The 13508-nt window shown below is 61.0% G+C and overlaps 1 protein-coding gene across 17 annotated transcripts in view; it reads right to left on the bottom strand.

Annotated features, from left to right (window-relative positions):
- Positions 1-13508, bottom strand: part of LOC118722401 (RAP1 GTPase activating protein) — a 50946-nt gene that overhangs the window by 19955 nt on the left and 17483 nt on the right. For 16 of the 17 annotated variants that reach the window (XR_006742242.1, XR_006742243.1, XM_045585068.1 and 13 more), the window contains exons 3-7: positions 10231-10324; positions 3857-3892; positions 2804-2851; positions 1534-1572; positions 990-1175 (exon numbers count right to left, since the gene is read on the bottom strand). Coding sequence is in view for 15 of the 17 variants with exons in the window: in XM_045585068.1 (XP_045441024.1) it covers positions 990-1175; positions 1534-1572; positions 2804-2851; positions 3857-3892; positions 10231-10324 (403 nt within the window). In the remaining 2 variants the exon portion in view is untranslated. Of the gene's footprint in view, positions 1-989; positions 1176-1533; positions 1573-2803; positions 2852-3856; positions 3893-6053; positions 6264-10230; positions 10325-13508 lie in introns of those variants that run through there. The other variant, XM_045585064.1, reaches the window with a different exon arrangement.

Here is a 13508-nt window from a genome sequence, read left to right as displayed (position 1 = left end):
GGAAGGTCAGCCAAAGCTAAGTCGATTCTTAGCCCAGTACTTGTGTGAACTTGACCACGTCACTTTCCCTCTCTGAGCCCCCGTTTCCTCTTCTGAACGACTAGGCAATCCTGATCTCACGGACTCGTTAAAATGTGATAACAACAGCTAGCATTTGCCAAGTACTCGCTGTGGGTCAGGTATGGTTTTCTATGCTTTAGTGTGCTTTTATTGCCTGGTTTTTATAGGTAAGGCAACAGGCCCAGGAAGGCCCAATAGCTTGCCCGAGGCCACCCCATTAATGAACGGAAGAGCCCAGGTTCCCGCCCAGGCCCTGAGATCCTGGAGCCACGCTACCACCTGTCACCTCAGAGACAAGCGACGCAGAGGCGGCACCTGGGCACATACAGGGTCCCAGCGAGGGACCTCCCTCCCACGCCCACAGACTGGCCCAATAACTCTGGCCTGGAACACCGCTGGGGGACCCTCTGGCAAGTTGGGACCGGGCAGGGCCCCTGCACTGGGGGCTGGTGATGGGGTGAGGGTTGCATCCACCCAGGTCACACCATGAAATGACTGTGTCTTCCCACCTCCACCTCAAGCTGCCTGAGGGCAGGACCTGGGTCTGCCGCTCCACACCATGTGCCTTGAACAGGACCAGGCACACTGGCTAGAAGCCATTCTAAACTCCACAAGCACCCTGTCAGGAAAGCCTTGCAGCAGCCTTCTGAGGCGGTACCGCCATCACCTCCGTTTCCACAGCTGAGGTCAGCCACCGGCCTGCAGTCCCAGGCAGAGAGTGGCAGAGCCGGGACGCAGGCCCCGGTAGCATCCCTGCCATTGGCCATTCCGCCCTAAGACTGCTTTTTGCAACAGTTGTTTGTTGAATGAATGAGTGAACCCACTAGGCATGCTCCCTGAGACTCCGGGCTCTGGGGCCGTGTCACCCAGCCCCCGCCCGAGGGCTCTCTCCCCCCCAGGCCCGGACCCAATCCCGGCGGGCCACCCACCTTGCCGAGAAAGTGCTTCCGGTAGATGCGGGCGGTGGGGTTGCACTCCAGCTTCACCTTGGCAGTGGGGGACTGTAGCGGCTCTGCCTCTGGGATGCTGGTGATTTCGTGGTTGGTGCCTTCAATCCAGTAGCCCCCAAACTGGGGCAGCAGGATGAGGGGGAAAGGCCCCTCTCGCCCCAGGACCTGAAGGGGGACTCGGTTGAGAGCCACCCACACTACATCCCACCGTGCCTCAGGACAACTCCCCAAGGCAGACCTCCGGACAACCCAGAGTCCACGGGGGTCCCACACCACAGGGAGCCCAAGTCCCGTTCGAAGGGTAGGAGGGGACGGGTAGAGCCAGGAGCAGGACCTTGGCAGAGGCTGAAACGTTTGGCTCAGAGGCCTGGGGTTCAGATGCGCTCAGAAGTCCTTGGCCTGTAAACGGGGTCTCTCACGGGGGTTCGACTCCTGAGAGGGAGGAGAAGGGGCCTCCCGACTCCCTGTGGGAGTGCCTTCCGGCTGGGGGTGAGGGTGGGCTCAGGGGGCTCCCGGGGGTTACCTCGTGGACACTTGGGTAGGGAATGTAGTCCTCCTCCGTCTGCAAAACACAAGCAGGGCCGAGGCTCGGCGCGTTGGGTCCATGCCCCTTCCTCCCAGCCTCCCACAATGCTCCTTGTTTGGCCAGCAGCAGGCTGGGAGCATCTCCCCATCTCACAGGTTGGGCAGGGCTGGCTTTGGGGTGACCCCATGAGGCTGGGCTGAAGCAGGCTTAGCTCACTGAGTGCTGGCGGCCTCCTCTGGGCCTGGGCCTGCTGGGGGAGGAGGCGGCTCGTTGCTCCCCCCCCCCCCCCTCCCCGCCAAGGAACCTCCAGACCAGGGATTCTCAGTGCATCAGAACAGCCTGGGGGCTCAATTAAACCCAGGTGGCTACAAGCCACCCCAGAGTTTCTGATGCCCTAGGTCTGGGGGGCGGGGGGGCCAAGAATTCACATTCTCGCAGCTCCCAGGTGGTGCTGATGGGGCTGGTCTGAGGACCACGCTTCGAAAACCCCAGCCCTGGATGAAAATCAGGCTTACGCCCATGCAGCCCCTTTAATTCTCACCCCTGCACCCTGAGCCCATGCCCCTAGGCCCAGCTGCCAGTTTCTTGGATGGTTGGAGTCCCAGATCACCAACCCCAGAACCATATGTCTACCTGGAGAGGCCACATGCAGTCCCCCTGCCCCCCAAGAAAGATGTGAGACTAAGCCAGAGCCTCCTTCCCTCCCCTTCAGTCCCCCGCTTCCCGTCTGGCTCCTCAGGGGAGGAGGGGGGGGGGGAGGGCAAGCTGGCTACCCCTCCTCAAATCCCCTCCCCCTCAGCCTTTCAGGTAAGAGCTTCAGGGAGCAGGAGTTTGAGTGAGTCTTTCCACAACTGCTTGTCATAACTGGCCTCCAGGAAAACCGTGTACGCAGGCCATCGTGTGAGGGATGGGGCTTGAACTCTGGGCAGGGCAGCCTGGAGAGGCAGGGTGAGTTTGCAGCAAGATGGCAGGGAGGAGCTGGAATGAAGGCCCCAGGCCTACAGCCCAGGAGGGGGGCTCCACGCATCTCAGAACTCCCAGAGGGCAGGATGCAGGTGGGCGCCCCAGCACCCAGCCCACAGGAGGACTACTTCATGAAAGGGGTGGGTTCTCCTGGGCTGGCTCCTGGGTGGGCAGCTGTGGTGAGACTTCCCAGGCCCACCCCGACCCGAGGGAGGGAGTCTGCACGCTCTTCCCAGCCCCGGTCCCCAAGCCCTTCGGGGCGGCCGCTGAGGAAGCCCAAGGGCGGGTAGTGGCTCAGACCTACTTTGAGGGGTGGTGGGAAGGAGCATCGCTGTTCATCCATCCTGCTTCCCTGCAAAGAGAGGGCAGCACCTCCTGTTACGCCCCTCCCACCCTCCACACCCCTCCCCTGCTTGCTGCAGGGCCCCCCCCCCCCTTCCTGTGTGGAAGGGGGAAGCCCACCCCCGGGCAGGGTGCTGCTCCCTCAGGCCTCTGCAGGCCCGGCGGGTGGCTGGTAAGTCACCTGGGCTGTGGGAGGCGGCGGCGGCAGGGAGGGGCCGGGGGCTCAGTGCGGGAATGCCTGCCGCTGGGAGTGGGGGCAGGGTGGTGAGCGCGTGCCTGTGTGAGTGTGGGGAGCCGGGAGGGAAGCTACTGCATCTACACAGATACGTGTTGTTGAGAGAGGGAGAGGGAGTGAGGGAGAGGCCGGAGAGGGGTAGGGAGAGAGGGGGAGAGAAAGAAACAGAGAGAGGAGGAGGAGGGGAGAGATGGACACAGAGGACTAAAGAAGGGAGGCAGAAAGGGGGCAGGAGAGAGGGTGTAGGGGGTGGACTGACATTAGGGAAGCTCCTGCGGTCTTTCCAGCTCATCCCAGCCCCTGACCACCTCCCAGCACAGACCCTTGAACAAATAGACAAGGGCTTGGAAGCCGGGAGCTGGGCAGGGGAGGGTGGGCAGGGGTCAGGCAGCGGGGGCGGGGCCACCTAGCTCACCGGCACCTCCCCCGCCCTGGGCACAGCGCTGGCTGCCCTGAGCCCTGGAACCCACCCTCCTCCCACTGTGCAGGAGGGTCCTGCCGAGTCTGTCATACCCCCTGCAGGACTGAAGCGGAGACCCCAGTTCTGAGAGAGGAGGGGGACGGGGGGGGGGGGGGGTAGGGAGGCACACAGGTGGAACCTGGGCCCCCAGGGTCAGACAGGGAGTTGGGCCCTACTGGTCCCCATCCTCTACTCTGGACAGAGAGCTTTGGACAACACACTGCCCCCAGCTCCGCCCGGCATGGCCTGTCTTCAGAGAGGTGTGGCCGGCCCCCCTCCCCAGCCCGGCCCCCAGGGAGGGGCAATGGGTCCAGCCTCACCTGCATCTTCTCAATCATCTCAAACAGATCTGTGTTCTGCAACAGAGAGGGGGAGAGAGCGGGTCCGGGCCTCAGGGTGGTCCGGCTGATCCTGCTGAGCCCCAAGGTGTCTGCACCGATCCATCCGGTCCCTCTAACTCTGACCAGCCCCACCCTGGGCCTGTCCACCCAGAGCCTGGGCCCCGCAGGGCAGCCCTCCCCACTCAGTCCCCTTCCCCAAAGGAGGAGGCTTTCGCCTGGACAGAGGGGCGTGACCCTTGGGGAGAGACACAGCGTCCCGGTGTCGCTACCAGGCTGGCAGTGCGAGGACAGGCCCATGCACCCGAGAAGAGCTCAGGTGCCAGCTCCAGAGAGGAGCTTTGCTGGGACCCTCAGGAGGGTCTGGGGTTCCTCCCTCACCCTCCAGCAGTGCGGACCGGGGGCTGTTGGGGGAGAGGAAGCTGGGGTGTCCCATTGGCCCGACACGCGTGTGTGCGAGTGCCCATGCAGCCCTCGCAGACTGCCTCTCCTGGCCAGGGCGCACGCAGGGTTAATCGGGCATCTGCCAGCGGCCTTGGCAGCTTCAGCCTCTCCAGCGCCAACTCCCCGTGAGCCTTCCTGGAAGGCGCACCGTGAAGGCCAGTAGGGCAGGGGCTGGGCCTGGGAAGCCCCCAGAGTCTCCGGGAGGGCGCCCCTCCCCCCAGCCCCTCCCAGCTCCTGCGGCCCCGTGAGCATCAGGCTTATGCACACATGTGCTGCGGGGCTGGGCACCAGGAAACGCATACTCCCTCTCTCTCTTCTCTCCTCTCTCTCTCTTGCTCGCTCAAACACACACGCACAGGCCTACACACCAATATTGAAACATCTCACTGTACCAAAGAAAGCAAACATCCCCCGGGGTCTCTGCACACCCACTCTGAGGCTCAGAGTTATACACTAGCCCGCAAACACCCGTGCCGGTGTCCTAAGTTACACAACAGCACACCCCCTCCTACACGGGTCTGTGTACAAGAACCACACACACACACACACACACACACATACACACATGCACGCAAACCCACCCCTGTGCAGACCTGCATGCCAGCAATGGCACACGAAGCTACACAAACACCAGGTCTGCGTGTGGAGACACAGCAACAGGCACTCACGACACAGGCGGGTACATTCATGGAAACTCCACTACAGAGCCCCACTCCCACGCACCTCCCGCCGGAGTCACACACCCTGCGGAGCGAGCATGGAGGGCCTGATCCCACCACGTTCGGTGAGTTTTGAAAAAAAGGAAAACCACATGGCAACTGCGGAGTGGTTATCACCAAGGGTGAGGGTCACGGCATGGCCCTCACACCCAGTTGAGTACACACCACTCATATTTCTCCCCCCCCCCTCTCTCTCTCACACACACACACACACACACACACACACCCCATGTGTACACCCTGAGGCCTGACCCCAGGGACAAAATCCACCCCATGTGACACTGACCCATGGCCACCTGTGGCCACACCCAGCGCTTCCGAGCTGGGACGATACAGTCCCGCAGGCTGTTCGAGCAGAGACCACACACACACCTGCAGGGCAGGTAGGCAGACACGCCTGTCCACCCAGCACCCTGTACCTACACAACTCCAGCCCAGCAGCGATGGGGTGCACTGATGTCCCCCACCTCCTGGTGACCTAACAGGGCCAGGAACAATGCAGCGGGAGTCACATCAACACTGACACATGGCGGTGTCACCAGCGTGTTCACACAGCAACAAGTGACACCCACAGCCACAGCCTCCCGGGAGCCACAGATGCCCGGACACATGGGGGGCTGTGAGCCAAGTGCCCAGCGCGCCACGCAAAGTTACACGGACACACACACCTGGAAGGGGCAGGGGATGGAGGAATGGTCCCCAAGCTGGAGCGTGCGTGCTTGCACGCACATACACACACACACACACACACACACATACACACGCACGCACACACTCACGCACACACACACTCACAGCCACGGTCCCACCACCTGCGCCTGGGCAGTGGCCGGAGAGCCCCAAGCCCGGCCCTCGGGCAGGGGTGTGCCCGCGGCCGCCGTGGCACGGAGTCAGCCCGGAGCGAGCTCACACCCCCTCCAGGACGCGCCCGGGCCGGGGCAGCGCTGCCGGCTCCAGGGAAGTCGGGCTGACCCGGCGAGAGCCCCTGGGCAGGGCCACCTCGCCCCGATCCTCACCTGCCAGCCGGCCCCAGCGGGCAGCGAGCCCCTCCGCGGGCGGCCGGGGGGCGCCGGGGGCCGCAGCTGTGCCATCCCGAGCCCGGCCCGCCCGCAGCCCCGCCCCGGGGGCGCTCCGGTTGGCCCCGCGGCTCCGGCCCGCGCGCGCCCCGGCCCGGTCCGCGGCGCCCCGCTCCGGCTCCGGCTCCGGCTCCGGCTCCGGCTCCGGCTCCAGCTCCCGGAGGCGCTGCCTGCGCTGGGCTCGCCGGGCGGCCGGGCCGGAGGGGGCGGGGCGCCAGGTACGGGCGGCGCGGGGCGGGGGCGGGGCTGCGGGGATCCGGGGCGGGGACACCGAGACCCCGCCCCCGCCCGCCCCCCTCCCCCCACAGCGGCCCGACCGCGGCCCCGGACACTGCGCCTGCGCGCACTAGCCGGAGAGTTGGAAGATTTGAGCGCACGGGGTCTCCGGCACCCCCAGGCTCGCCCGGGCGCACCCCACCCCGCCTTCTCTGTCTTCCCAGACTTTGGGCACCCGGCCTCAGGGCCTCCGGGATGGGACGCGGTTCTTGGGACTGGCTGGGAAGCCAGGCAGGTTAAGAAGGGGGTTACCTTGGAGACTTTTCTTGAGGACCTACTGAATGCTGGACCCTTAACTAATCTCATCCTCTCCCACCGCCCGGGAGCTGCGGGTGTCATTCCCACTTTACAGGAAAGAAAACTGACTCTAAAGGTGAAATGTCACGCTCAAGATCACAAAGCTAGCGCCTGGCTGGTGTGGCCCAGTGGTTGAGCATCCATCTGTGAACCAGGAGGTCACAGTTTGATTCCTATCAGGGCACATGCCCGGGTTGAGGGCTCGATCCCCAATGTGGGGCATACAGGAGGCAGCTGATTGATGATTTTTTTCTCTCTCTCTCTCCTTCTCCCTTCCTCTCTGAAGTCAATAAAATAAAATAATAAAATAAAATAAAAATATATATAGGTAATCACATAGCTAGGAAAGGCAGAACTAGAAATCCAGGGAAAGGTCTGGAGTTGCTCTCCCCTCCCTCCTCCTCTCCTCCTGTTCCCCAGTGCCAGACAGTGGCTGGCCTGTTCTCTCCCTTCCCCAGGCCCCAGACCATACCTGGCTCTAACTAGCCCCTCCTCTGCCCTAACTGCCCCTGACCCTAGGGGAGACACCACAATGCCTGGGGAGGGCCTGCCAAGGTGCCGCCATATGGAGCAGACTTCAGGACATACATACGGGTTCCATCTCTGCCCTTGCTACAACTTGCTGGGTGAACCTGAGTGAGAACCGGCCATCTCCGTAACCCTCAGTTTCCCCGCCTATAAAATAGGCTGACCCTGCATTGTGTCTCCCCTGCACCTCGGGGGCAGGGCCGGGGCCTCAGCAGCCCCTTCCCAGACAGATGCTGGGAAAGCAGCGATTCCTTCCTGAGCTGTGGTCACGTCTATACCAGCTGCTCTGGACCCTGCAGGCGCAGGGCTGCCCACCAGCTCAGGGACCAACCTGGCATCCTGAAGGAGCTGCTGGCACCTCCATCTCCAAACCACGGCCCCCTGGAAGGAAGGCACTCTGCCTTCCTTTCCCCCAGACCTGGCCCCGGGTCAGGCTGGAGCCCGGGGAGCCAGTGGGAACTCCAGAGATGTGTGTTCCAGACATGGTGTAGCTTTGTTTTTAATAATTAACAGCAGCAAATATTGATTTATGCAGGCACTTCCAGGCCTGAGCACTTCCGGGCACCCAGCAAAAAGCTACCAGAGAAACATCCATTCCCACACTGGGAGGAGGCGAGACCTGCTCCTATCGCCGCCGGAGATGCCTGTGTGCCAGGTGGAGCGGAGAGGGTGGGGGCAGGGGTGCAGCAGCTGTATATGTGTGTGTGACTGGGACAGGGTGTAACTGTGTGTGCCTGGACATCCTGGCTGTGTGTGTTTGTACACATGTATCTGTACATACTTGCATGTGTATGCATGTGAGTTTCAGCACACATGTGCAGACACGATTGTGTCCGCGTGCATACATATGTCTGTGCAGACTTCAGAATCCCCACGTGAAGAAACCCCTCTGAGGGGGCAGGGTAGGAAGGTCCTGGGTATCTCAAGGGGCTTCTCAATGAAGGGAGTCCCTCCTGGGTGTCCTGTCCTACCCCAGGGATGTAATCCTGGTAATAGTTCAGCTTCCTGATTTCTACTTTCCAAAATTACTTTCAGGATTATCTCTCAATTGCAAGCTGGCAAGATGGGTAGGGAAGCAAGTGTCCCCTCTATTTTACAGATGAGGAAACCGAGGCCCCGAGAGGGGCAGGGAGGTGCCCGCTGGCACAGGGAGACCTCCTGCCCCTCACACTGGCTCCATCACCTTACACACGTGTACAGAGTTAGGGAAGCTGGGTGAGGCGGTGGACAGTGCGTCGCAGGCCTGGTTCCCTCAGCTCCACCGCTGGCTTGCTGGGGGTCCAGCGGACTCGCTCAATCTCTCTGGCCCCTGGCTCCCTCCTGTTGAAGGAGGGTGATCCACAGACTGCGGTCCACTTGGTTCTGGGGGAGGGTGGGTTGTCTGGAGCTTCCCACCTGGGCTGTGTTGGCACAAATGGAGGTTGCTAGGCAGACTGGGTGGAGGCCAGGAGCCCAAGGGGAGGCATCTCAGAACTTATCCAGGAAGGGCAGCCTCAGGCTGGCTGGGCACCAGGACTCGGGGTGACGGGCTGGTCCAACCCTCATTCTCCGGATGGAAGACTGAGGCCAGGAAGAGAAGGGACAGTCCAAGGGCATGCAGCACTGGTGCGAACACAGGCCTCCGCCCAGATGCTCACTCACAAACCCGAGTCAATCCCTTCCTGCCGAGCCCCAGGGCTCACATGGCCCGTCTTGAGCTGATGCCCAGACACAGAAAGTAGGCCAGGATCCCCTGATCCTGTCCACAGGACCCCCACATGGGACCCCCTTGGTGGTGGTGGTCCCCCACGAGGACACCATTCCTTGGCCGTCTGCTCTCCCAGCCCAGGAGAGGACCAAGGCCTTGTTCCAGGCCAGCATGCTTAGAGAGGAGCTTGGCAGCTCCTGCCTCTGCTACATTTCTGCTGTGTGACCTTGGGAAAATCACTGCACTTCTCTGAGCATCTGCATCCTCACCTGGATAATGCCTGCCACCCAGAGTTTAATGACAGGACCAAGAGGCATGATGCGTGTGGACACGCTTTAGAACCGTACAGGGTACTGCAGTACAGGCCTGTGGTCCTTGGCATCAGAGAGGCCACCAGACCAGGCCCTCTGGGCAGACAGCTTGAGTTACAGTCCTGACGCCGTAACATCCTACTGTGTGTCTTTGAATGAGAAACTTAACCTCTCTGAGCCTTCATTTTCTCATCTGCAAAATGGGACTGATAGTAGAAGCTATTATTTAAGGATGAAATGAAATGCTGTATGTAGAGCATTAAGTGTCCACGGGGCCCACGGTAAATCTCAATCAATGCTAGCCTTTATTCCTGGCACGTGACACTCTGCAGAAGTTTAATTCTCTCTCTCTAATTTGGACTCCGGTTCCTCGAGGGCAGGGTCTGTGCCTGGCTGGTTACTGGCCACTTGGCACCAAGCACAACGTCTGTCACAAATCAGGTTCCGGGTGAACATTTGATTTCCATGATAACAAAAACAGCCTCGTTCACAGGGCTTTTCCTCCGGCCCAGGCATTGCGTGTGAAACGCGTTATTGGCACTTGTCCATGTAATCCTCACCGCAGCCCCGGGAAGCGGGAACTGCCATTACCCCCGGTTTACAGACGAGGAAACTCATGGTGGTGATGATGATGAAGGAGAAAATGAAGAATAGTTGTGCCCTGGCCAGTGTTGCTCAGTTGGTTGGAGCGTCAACCCATACACCAAAACGTGGTGGGTTCCGTTCCTGGTCAGGACACACACCCAGGCTGTGGGTTCGATCCCCCCATCGGGGCGCGCGCAGGACAGATGTTTCTCTCTCCCTTCCTCTCTCTAAAATCAATTTTTTTTTAAAAAAAAAGAATACTTGAGCCAGTTTATTCCCGGCTGTTCTCCCCCACCCCCAGCCGTGCCACAGAACCCCCCCTTTCAACCTCCTAGCCTGGGCCAGGCCCACCCAGGGGTGAGGAACATTTTACCTCTGCCCGGTGCTCATTTGGGGCATCTCCAGACCAGGGCAGCGGGGAGCGGGCACTCACCTTTGGGGAGAGGGAAGCAGCGGGTGGGGAGACTGAGTCCACTCTCGGCAGATCTAGTGCCTGAGGGAAGCGCTGGTTCTGCCCATCACTCCTCCTGGGAGAGAAAGAGTCTGAGGTCAGGGAGAGCCTCAGTGGGGAGATTTGTGAACTTGGGGAGGAAGAGTCAACCGCCCGAGTTGGGGGACGCGAGGGGACACAGATTCCACGGAGGAGTGGGTCCGGGGCTGCCCAGGAGGAGGAAGAGGAGGAGCTTGCTGAGTGGGGCCGCTAACCACGCTCTCCTTCCCCAGAGACCAGAGATGTGCACAGGGTCTCTCCTCACACGCTCCACGGGCCCTCCCTCCCGCATACTCCAGCCAAGAGGGTGTCCACAGCCCGTTTTGAAGATGGGCAGACTGAGGCAGCGAGGGTTGCTGTAGATGGCCGAGCCCAAGCCTCTGGTTTAAGCAGGATGCTCCAGCCTCTATGGACCTCTTCCTGAGCCTCAGGGAGGCAGCGGCCTTCGGACTGACAGGCCGCCGGCTGTTGTTGTTGACAATAGAATTACCCGACTCTCACTGGGCCTACTGGGTGCCGGGCTCTGTGCCAAGCCCCGCGCTCTGGCCCGAAGGCACAGACTGCTCACCACACTGGTATTCCCACCGGACAGACAAGGACCCAGAAGTATGTGGAGGTCACACAGCTGGTCAGCAGCCGAGCCAGCATCTGAGGCCCAGCCGACGGCAAGCCCGAACCCTGTGCCCACACCACGCCCTTCCCCGAGGAGAGGAAACTGGTCCGGTGAGGGTGAAGTCAACGCCGTCATCCTAGAAAGCCTGCTGAGGAGGCCACCTCCAGGGACAGTGCTTCCCGGGACCCAGGGAGCCCAGGGCTGGGGAGCAGCCTGGCTTCTGCCGGCTGCCTAGGGCCACCCTGAGGTGGCTGTATCCACGCCCACCCGCCAAGAGGCTGTGTCACTCAGCCGCCAGGTGATCCTCGGCAGCAACCGCCGCTTGAGTCAGGTGAAGCTGGCACTGCCACACCCCGGGAGGGGGCGAGCCTGCAGGAACCTGGCCCAGGAGGGAGACCCTGAGGGGCTCTGGGCCCCCCTGCTGACTCCCCTCAGCCCACCTCTGGCCCCTGCTGACTCCCCTCAGCCCACCTCTGGCCCCTGCTGACTCCCCTCAGCCCACCTCTGCCCCCTGCTGACTCCCCTCAGCCCACCTCTGACCCCTGCTGACTCCCCTCAGCCCACCTCTGCCCCCTGCTGACTCCCCTCAGCCCACCTCTGCCCCCTGCTGACTCCCCTCAGCCCACCTCTGCCCCCTGCTGACTCCCCTCAGCCCACCTCGTCTAGTAGGAGAAGCGGCCCGAGGAACCGGCCCCAGCCCTGTTGCAGCCTCCTCTTCACCTCCCGGGGTACGTCCTAAAAGGAAGGCCTTGACCCAGAAGGATGGACATGGGGACAGTGGCACCGGGTGGGGGAGGTATGTGTGACCATAATTGACACTCCTATCGGCCTCAGTTTCAAAAAAAAAATTCACATAGAGCCTGGGCAGCTACTATCCACCCAACAAATTCTTCGCTATTCATTCCTTCATGGTGACCTCTGGCTCCCCGAGTTAGGGTCTTGGATCTCATTACGTATTTGTTGAGGAGCTGAATGTCTCAATGAAGGTTGGCAATAGGGAGATACTGGAGGTTTGGGGGCGGGGAAACAGCCCAAACACAGGTTCCTATAGATTCCAAGACCCGGGGAGAGACTGGAGATGAGGAGCTAGAGCAGGGGTCTTCAAACTACGGCCCGCGGGCCACATGCGGCCCGCAGAGGAGTCTGATCCGGCCCGCCAGGTTTTTTGGGCAGTGAGCGCAGCCGAGGTGTTACAGTAGGAATTAGTATTGGGTCGGCAACTAAGTAATTGCGGGTTTTTTAAAGAAAATCAAAGACAATTTTTTCATGGAACTGATTAACAGCTGAATAGCCAACTATCAAATAACAAAATGTGTTTTACATTTGTACTACGTCTGCAAACCTAAAAATTCAACTGAAGCCATATATGTGTGATATCCGCAATTACTTAGTTGCCGACCCAATACTATAGTCCAGCCCTCCAGTTCATATAGTCCGGCCCTCCAGCTCTCTGAGGGACCGTGATCTGGCCCCCACTTTAAAAAGTTTGAGGACCCCTGGGCTAGAGAGAGGCCTATACAAATGGCCCAGGCATGTCACACTGTGGCTGCACGGGGACTCTTCATTGAGACCTACTGTGTGCAGTAACTGTGTCAAGCACATTACACCCTCACTACAGTGCCACAAGATTGGCATCATGTATCCCCATCTTTACAGATGGGGGGAAACGAGGCTCAGAGAGGTGAAGCTACTTCTCCTAGCAGGTGGGTGACAGAGCCAGCATTTAAAGCTCACGTCCTTGATGGAGCAGGGCCAGTGCCAGTGGGACAGAGAGCAGAGGGTGTGCAGGGGCCGAGCTGGCCCCCTTGGTGGTAGGGACCACCGTCTTGGCGTGGCCTGGCTGCTGGGTGGAGGCTGTTGCCCATGATGGAGCTGCTTGGGTAGTGTCCTCCGGTCTGACCCCCGCTGTGCCACTGTAGGTCAGCCTGGCAGCAGCTCCCTAACATGGTCCCCTCCCAGAACCCTCTCAGCTTCAGTTTCCCCGTGCCCGGGTGCCCATCTCAGTCAGGACTGTTCGTGTGGGCACAGGACTAGGGAGCTCTGCAAAGACAAGGGGGCTCAGGCTGCCATCCAGGGCCCAGCCTCCAGGCCCTCGGCTCTCCAGGGCTTGGCTGGCCAGAGTCCCGCTCCTCACGAGAAATGCCCAGCCCCCCTCCCCCTCCCCCAGGTAATTCCACCTAAAAGGTCATGCTTAGGCCCTAAAGGGCAGGGGAGGGAAAGGAATCCAGGATGAGGGCAGCAGGAAGTGGGAGGCCCTGGGCCCTGCCCGTGCCCACCAGCCTAGCTGAGCGCTAGCAGGGAGACAAGAACAAAAGCCACGGCTGACCTGTGTCTCCCATGACCTTATTCAATCCTCAGAGCTTCCCCAGGAGTCAGGCACTCCAAGGCGGCTGGCCTCACACGTGAGGAAACTGAGCCTGGGGAAGGGGATGCTGACTCGCCCAAGGTCACACTGTCCATGAGGCAGAGCGGGCATTGGAGCCCAGATCTGTCAGGGCAGAGCCCAGGTTCTGGACATCACAGAACGGGAGGCCGGCCCTGTGGGCCCAGCATGGCAGCCGGGAGAGGTAGTAGTCACGTGACAACAGCAATGGCAGCCAGCGCTGCT

This window comes from Pipistrellus kuhlii, unplaced genomic scaffold (assembly GCF_014108245.1).
Source record: "Pipistrellus kuhlii isolate mPipKuh1 unplaced genomic scaffold, mPipKuh1.p scaffold_m20_p_2, whole genome shotgun sequence".
In the NCBI taxonomy this organism is placed as follows: domain Eukaryota; kingdom Metazoa; phylum Chordata; class Mammalia; order Chiroptera; family Vespertilionidae; genus Pipistrellus; species Pipistrellus kuhlii.
This window is presented reverse-complemented; position numbering and strand designations above follow the sequence as displayed.